The sequence below is a fragment of the Emydura macquarii genome, unplaced genomic scaffold (assembly GCF_026122565.2).
Source record: "Emydura macquarii macquarii isolate MOO-44397 ecotype Brisbane River unplaced genomic scaffold, CSIRO-AGI_Emac_v2 contig_1477, whole genome shotgun sequence".
NCBI classification, from domain to species: Eukaryota; Metazoa; Chordata; order Testudines; family Chelidae; genus Emydura; species Emydura macquarii.
Genome location: NW_027131614.1, coordinates 17492374 through 17500000, shown reverse-complemented (window position 1 = coordinate 17500000; position 7627 = coordinate 17492374). Strand labels below are relative to the sequence as shown.

At 38.1% G+C, this 7627-nt stretch overlaps 1 protein-coding gene across 3 annotated transcripts in view; it reads right to left on the bottom strand.

Annotated features, from left to right (window-relative positions):
• Positions 1-7627, bottom strand: part of TOX (thymocyte selection associated high mobility group box) — a 251738-nt gene that overhangs the window by 128803 nt on the left and 115308 nt on the right. For all 3 annotated transcript variants that reach the window (XM_067553725.1, XM_067553727.1, XM_067553726.1), the window contains exon 2: positions 5869-5934. In XM_067553725.1, coding sequence (XP_067409826.1) covers positions 5869-5934 — 66 coding nt within the window. The remainder of the gene's footprint in view (positions 1-5868; positions 5935-7627) is intronic.

The following is a 7627-nucleotide window of genomic DNA, read 5'->3' as shown; positions in this document are numbered from 1 at the left end:
CAGGGAAGGGACTTTGGCCTGATTTATAAAGGTACCTATGAACATAACCCCCAGATTAGGTGCCTAAATCCCATTTTAGGTGCCATTGTGATCCACAAAACCCCTGCTCAGATGCCACTGAACGCCACAGGTACCTAAACTCAATGCCTAAATTTTTGCACTAAAAGTTCCCTGGGTGCCTAAGTTTCTATCTCTGAGTTTGCATGCTCAGATGCCACTTAACTCCATATAAAACAGACGTGGGGGAGGGAGAGGAAGAAGAAGCAGGACCCTTTAGTCCAATGGTAGGGTACTCATCTAGGATCTGGAGGGCCACATGTTTAGATCCACACTCTGCCTTATGAGAAGGGATTTAAACAGAGATCTATCACCTCTCAGTGAGTGCCCTAAATTATAGAATTATTCTCACTCTTTCTCAGGTCCAATTAATATGTAATTATTTAATTAATTGGTACACCTTCAATAGGAGATATTGAGGTAGACCCTCATACGAGTATCCCATAGTCCTCTGCAACCTGGATTTAGCATCCTATCTCCAAGAGAGGGGTGGGGCTTAGGACACACCCCTCTCCTCAGAATCTCCCATTGGCTAGTTTAGGTGGAAAACTGCCTAGCTTGCTGGCTTTGTGGATCCTATTCTAAGGTGCCTATCTCTCTCTATGCATTGTATAGGGAACCTAGGCATCTAATACAGGCTTTATGGATCTCCGTGTTGTTCCAGTGATTTTCTAGGTGCCAAAAACTTAGGCACTGTGACACTCAGCAACACCTAAATCCATTCATGGAGCCAGGCCTTTGCCTTCTTTGGTGTTTGTACAGCACATGGTATACTGCAGGCACTAAATGAAAGAAATAATAAGTAATAACATATATCATATAAATACCATAATATATCTATATATTTTTAGGCTAAACAGGATCATTTACATTCTCTTCTGGGCACACAACTCGGAACCCATTTATTTCTACATATAATTTGATTCAAATCATTTCAGTAGAAGAGGGAGGGGGAAAGAAAAATATTTTGGCTGAATTATGCCTTTTCTGTGGTATTTGAAAAAGCCCTTAATTTGCAGAGCAATGGTCCATAATTTATTCCGGTCACTTTAGTTATTTTAAGAAATCTGAGGTATGAAAATACGAAAAAAATTCTAAGGGCAAAAATCTATCCTTGAATGCATTTGTAGTGCATGCATCTCCCACATCCTTCAATGGGGGTCCCACACAGTGATTCAAAGGCAGACTTTGTCCCCAACCACATATAAGTGTACTGTTCAGAGCTATTTTAGTTTCCATCTTTTTAAATTTGTCTTGGCTTGAAAACTCACAATAAGCTAGATTTTAAAAAATCATTAATAAAAACCTCTCAGATAATACTGTCTAGCCCCTAAAATCAAAACTACTATAGAACACTTTTTCTGTCCCTTTTAATGCAGCTATTGATGCACCATCAGGTATAGGATTATCAGGATTATCTTAATGTTCTGAGGCGCTTGCGATGAATGGCCATACCTCAATGTGGGGCCCCAAAATGGTGCCCTGAAATTCTAGCCCTCCACAAGATAGGAGTGGCAAACATATAACCAGGCTTCCAACCCACAACTACCTAACCCAGTGGTTCCCACCTGTGGCCTGGGGCCAAAAGTGGCCCGAGGGGTCTTTCAAAGTGGCCCACGGCTCCCCTCCTGCTGGTTGCAGAAGGGAGCCGTTGTCTAAGGACCTAGGTGGAATGCATTGTCATGGGGCTACAAGACCAAGGCTGGCTCCTTGATGCAGTCAAGGGAACATGAGACCAACACTCTCCTCCCCCAACTATTGCAGGGAGCATGGCAAAGTGCTCCACCTGGGTCCCTAAGCGCTGGGGTCCCTGCTGGAGCCAGAGGGAGTGGAACACAGCTCTCCCATCCCTTTGGCTGCAGAAGGCAGCCACTGCCTATGGACCCAGGTAGAGTGCACGGGGCTACTGGACACACATAGTTTCCCTGCTGTAGTCAGGGGAATGGGAGATCAGCAAGAAGGCAGCCTCCTCATTGAACTCCTCCTGTCTGGCTGCACTGGGGGGGCGGGGCTGCTGGAGGACACTGACGGTCCTTCAGAGTTGTAAAAACGGTATCTGTGACCCTTGAGCCATAAAGGTTGAGAACCACTGATCTAACCTTATTATCCAAACCAACGTCCCTTACTCTAACCATCTTGCAACAAGATGGACTTACTAGTTCCCCCTAGGAGAAGTTAGGGTAGAACAAGAGGAAATAAGAAATAACAGGTAAGTTTATGGCTATGTGTTAGGCCACTGAGGTGCTGAAATCACTTTTTTTTAACATGATGACCAATGTTGTCCACTGTTTCCTTGTACTCCCCTGGCCTGTCTGTATCCCTCTGTTGTCTCTTGTCTAAAACTTGGATTGTGAGCTCTCTGGGGCAGGTCTGTGTTCCGAGTTTGTACAGTGCCTAGCACAATGGGGCCCTGATCCATGACTAGGACTCTGAGGTGTTACAATAATATAAACAATACAAATAATAATAATAATATACCAGTAAGGGGAATGGGAAGCTTTTATTAACACACAAACAGGAGCCATCTATTTATTGTACATCTAAAGTACTAGACTGGCTCCAACCACTCCTGATGACTTTCAGACCCAGTATATTGGAGAGGGATCCACTCACACTCTGCCAATGAGAGCTGTAAAACTGGTGGGGTGAGGGACAGGAATGATCTCCCAGTGCAGCCAATAATCCCTCGCTGGATTTTGGTCCTCTCTTCTCTTCCCATTGGGGCTGTTAGAGCAGCCCCACATCACAGACTGTACTATTGAGGAGAGAAGATGGGGCTTGGTAGCTGTGTGTGCTCTATACAACTGCCCCCTTACCCTTCATACCCACAGAGCCCAGGCATGATACAAAAACACAGAGGGCTTTGTACAATGGAATTTTGTATTATATTATGTATTCTGTCTAAAAATAAATTTAAAATAAATTATATAATTTTATATTGTGCTGTATTTGACCCACAAATTATATGAGGAGGGCTTACATGAAGAACAATTCGTCGCCATGATATAGGTGTGTGTAGAACACACTATGCTAGTAAGAATTTGCCATGCATGGCAGCTGGCATAGCTTTATTTTAAAATGGTAAATATTCTCAGGCTGAAGTGCAATTAGCAATGAAAATGTCATGTAGCTTTATTATATATGTTTGCTAATATGGCCAGTGTAACTTATTTAGAAGCTGCTTGCAATGTGAAGTCCTACACTACATCATAACCAAAAATACAATACTTACATATGTATATAAAATATATCCAGAGATAGCAGTGCCAGACAGCCTTTTGGGACAGTCTAAAAAGAATATCATTAATTTTCATTGTATACTTATACTTCTGGCTCTGTTCCAACCCTGGCTTTCTGTAAAAATCATTTCAAGTATAGAATTATGCTGTTTGCTTGCAGCAACATCACACGAACAGTAGTGAGCCATATGTTGCTACTTAGCAACTTAGTCTATAAGTCCCAAAGCATGTACTGATTTGAAAATTGAACAGAAATGATAATTGTTGAGTGATGCTGTGAGGCAAATTGTCTTGGATTACCCAAGGTATGCAGATGTTTGAAGTTATGTAGGAAAAGGAACAAAACTATATTTTTCCTGTTTGACGGTTGGATTTTTATTATGTTTGCCTAAAGGGGATAAATTGATTAAAAACCTTTAGAGTAATACAAAGTGATGTTTCCCTGAATATGAACACATTCCAGTAAACAAAAGGAATTTGAAGTGCAAAGTTCAGCTTTCCAAGACCATTCATCACAATGTTGATGTCTAAACTTTATTTCACTCTGCAATATATACTATTTTACATCATCTGAATTCTTTGAGATATTGGGTTTCAGGAAATATTAGAGACCAAAGTTAAGATATGAAAAGATGAATATTTAGTTACCGTTCATAGTTTCCATAATTAAAAGATGATAGAAATGTCATTTTTGATAGATTTTTTTGTGGAAGACAAGATGATTGGAATTGAAACAAAGCACCTAGTAAACACATGTAGAAGCTTCATAAAAGATTAAAACTAGTACTGTTATTTTTAAACATTTCAGTTTAAATTATCCAAACTATGCATACAGAGTATAAAAATATCAGCAGAAGAAAAATCATTCTAATGTATAATATGAATTTGCAATTCTTCATTCAAAACAATTTAAGACAATGATTCTCTGAAAGGTAGCAATTGCTATATAACAGCAATCATTCATAGAGTTTGTATTTCTACTGTTTCAAACAAATTCAATTAGCCCTTGCACTTCAAAACCCTTAAGGCATAAATGAGATGATACTAGGTTGCTTTAATCTAATAGTAATACTAAACTTGTCAGGACAGTTTTTGGATTAATGGTTAGAAAAAAAATTAATAATATAATTTCTCATTTTTTAATCAAACAATTCTATTCAAAACTACCTCTGGATCTTGGAAGGTTCTTCGCTGAATGAGTTCAATCATACAAGAATCTTAATTTAAAAGTTCAGTCTTCCAAAAGCATTCTTACAGTAACTTCAACAGCAGAGAGGGAGGTAATGCGATGGGAATATTCACATTTTAAAGATGGGCTTTTTGACCGAACAATATAGCCCAGCTCACGTAAAAGGTAGTTAAAGAATGAAAGAAACAAAATAAACCTATACATTAGATTTGAGTAGGTAAGCATGACTATCTAAAAAACGTTTCTCTATAAGGACCTTTAGCTCTCAGTATGTCAGTTTCCAAGGCTGTTCAGTCAACCTTTGAATGATACCTGATTACTGGATAGCTCATCTACGGACAATCAAGATGGAAAAAAACTGATTTCCCCCCTAACAAGAAATCTCCATGTAAGCTCATAGTTCATGTCATGCAGAGGAGTTTCAGAATATCCACTCTTTGAGAAGGGTACTGAACTACATGGACCCCTATCCTAATTCTTTATAGCAATTCTGTGACACCAGGTTAAATAATGGACCTGAGCTGCTGTCTCTATAATTCACTGACACAGAACTGAAATATATGGAATGTAACTCAACAGAACCAGAATTCAAATTCTCCCTCAGCATATGTTTGCATGCACCCACATACAGGCCTACATGGTTTTTGGATTTTTTTTGCTTCATTTTTTCTTTTTTTTTTTAAAGAAAGCAATGATAATCCTTCAGTTTTAGAAGCCTAAAATAAATCCAAATGAAAGGAACTTCAATTAAAAAAATTTTAACATCTGGACATATGCCACATTTTAATGGGTTCTGATAACTTACAAATTGTTCCTTGCAAATTCACCATGAAAAGGACTCAAAAATATTTTTGAGGAACTTAGATGATATACTCTTTGGACTGCAAGATAAATCCCAGCAGTAGATTGAGAGACTCATTATGCTAATACTAATGGTGCAACATTGGCAACATTCCTCAGCCATATGGTTTCTGTTAAAAATGCAATTCTTCAACTACAACTGGCCTAAGAGTGATAATTAAAGCTATTTGTGATAGTGTAGCTTATAATGATTAACTTGTCTGCAGTCAGATAAACAAATAACCTGCACCTGTAAAGACTTTATTTCCTGAAGGTAAAACAACTGTTTAGGAAAGATCATGCTGGCAAAACAGCTGCTTGCATTCTGGAGAGGAAACAAGGTAGTATCTTTCAACAAACGCCAACTCTGGTGTTTTATCAGCTCTATCTCATTAACTGGAAACAAGTCTTAAATGCTTTGTTTATAAATTATGATTATTCCTGATTGCAGCAGTTACTGATAGTGCCACTCATTTGCAATGCAACTCTTTGGATTTGTTTAATTACAATTTGAAACAAGGCAGAGAAGATTAATTAACCCACCTGGCTTGCTGGCACATAGTCCTGGCTCGGCTCTGTCATACTCATATACATGTTGTCACCGTCAAACTGCGAATGAAATAATAGTAAACATTCAGCAATCTTCAATGTTTTTCAGCATCAACTGGAAAACAGTAGCCATAAAATAATATTATAGCCTGGTTTGGAAGACTTATAATTGCATGCGTGCATCTTGTCTTTGATGTTCCTGTTGTCATCCTTACTGACCCTGGATGTCAGTGATTTGGAGTAATTAGTGCTCTAGTAATTACAGCAAGCAAGCAAGAAATGAATGGTTTCCTTTCATCTGCAATCTGTTTTAAAACAAAATGGCTCATTTTGTGCACCATGTATACATTCTGCTGTTGGTTGCAATGACGTACTAAGTGAATTGCACACTTTCTGACAAGAGGAAGATGGTAATGGAAAATGTACTAAAATGCATCTTAATGGATTCTAACTTTAGGTTTTGATCAAGAACAAGTTTGGAAGTTTCAAAACAAATTAAAATCCACCTTATTGAAATGTCCCTAAATCAGAAATTAAGAAGATGATCCTCAGATAAATTTCAGACATTTGAGCATATGAAATACAGAACGTACAAAACTGGGTGGTATAAATGGACAATTTGCTTGACATGTAAATAAAATGAATATGAAAAATCAAAACTCTGAAATTTCCCTTCAGTAAATTATAATAAGCACAATTAACTTAATCTGTGTGCAACCTGACTTTCTCTTCTTTTAAAAATAGAATTAGATGTAACAAAAACAAGACAGAGAAACTGATTAGGAATGGAAGCTCTAGACGGAATGTAAGGCTGGGCAGGTATCACCACAAAAAGGCATGAGACTACTTTTTTGTACTATGTAATCTGGAGACTGTGCCCACAGAACTCTCTTCACACTCATTCAAATGTCAGTATCAAGTTTGCAGTGGGATAATTATAGTCCCAGTATGCAATCTAGAGTTAGGAGAAACCTTTCCAGACCTTTGGAATCAAGATGGAGAGCAGCAGGAATCCCTATCCCTCAATCATCAATCAATTTCCAGCTGTTATTAGGTCTGTTTGAAATAACTTTCACCTGACCCCATCTGTGCATACTCAGAGTGACATATTTTGGAAATGGGCCATTATTTTGATGATGAGGCAAAAAGGAGTGGCAAGCCACATACGGTGTAATTTAAAAAAAATGCTCAGCCTTGACCTAACCCTATTCCTATTGAAATCAGTAGGATCTACTCACTGACTTCTGTGACAGCAGAGCAGGCCAACACTGACCATTTTTGAAAATCCTACCTGTAATATACAATACATCCGTAAGGTCATAGGGAGGCATCCTGCACAACATATCTGCGGCATCACAGAAAGTGAAGACTTATGTTCCAACACAAAAGTGCCTCAGGAAATACAACATACAAAGTTTCACTGGAATTGTGATATTGTTAGAGCTAATTTGGCTGTTCATTGCAAATACTCCTCATTATAAGTGTAATTCTTTTTCTCTTCATGAATTGTTCATAAAATGATGCTCATTTCTGTGAAAATTCCCATTGTTCATAAGTATTTGAACAATAGTTAGGACAAAATAATTTCAGCCTATGGTTTGTTTGCAAACTGTTCCCTTTAACTGATCACATGCAGGAACTGCTTGAATATTCACAAATACAAATAATAGAAATAACAGCTGGCATTTTTATTTGCAAAAATATTTACAATTTTAAAAAAAATTTGGCCCACTCTGTTTACAAGACATATGTG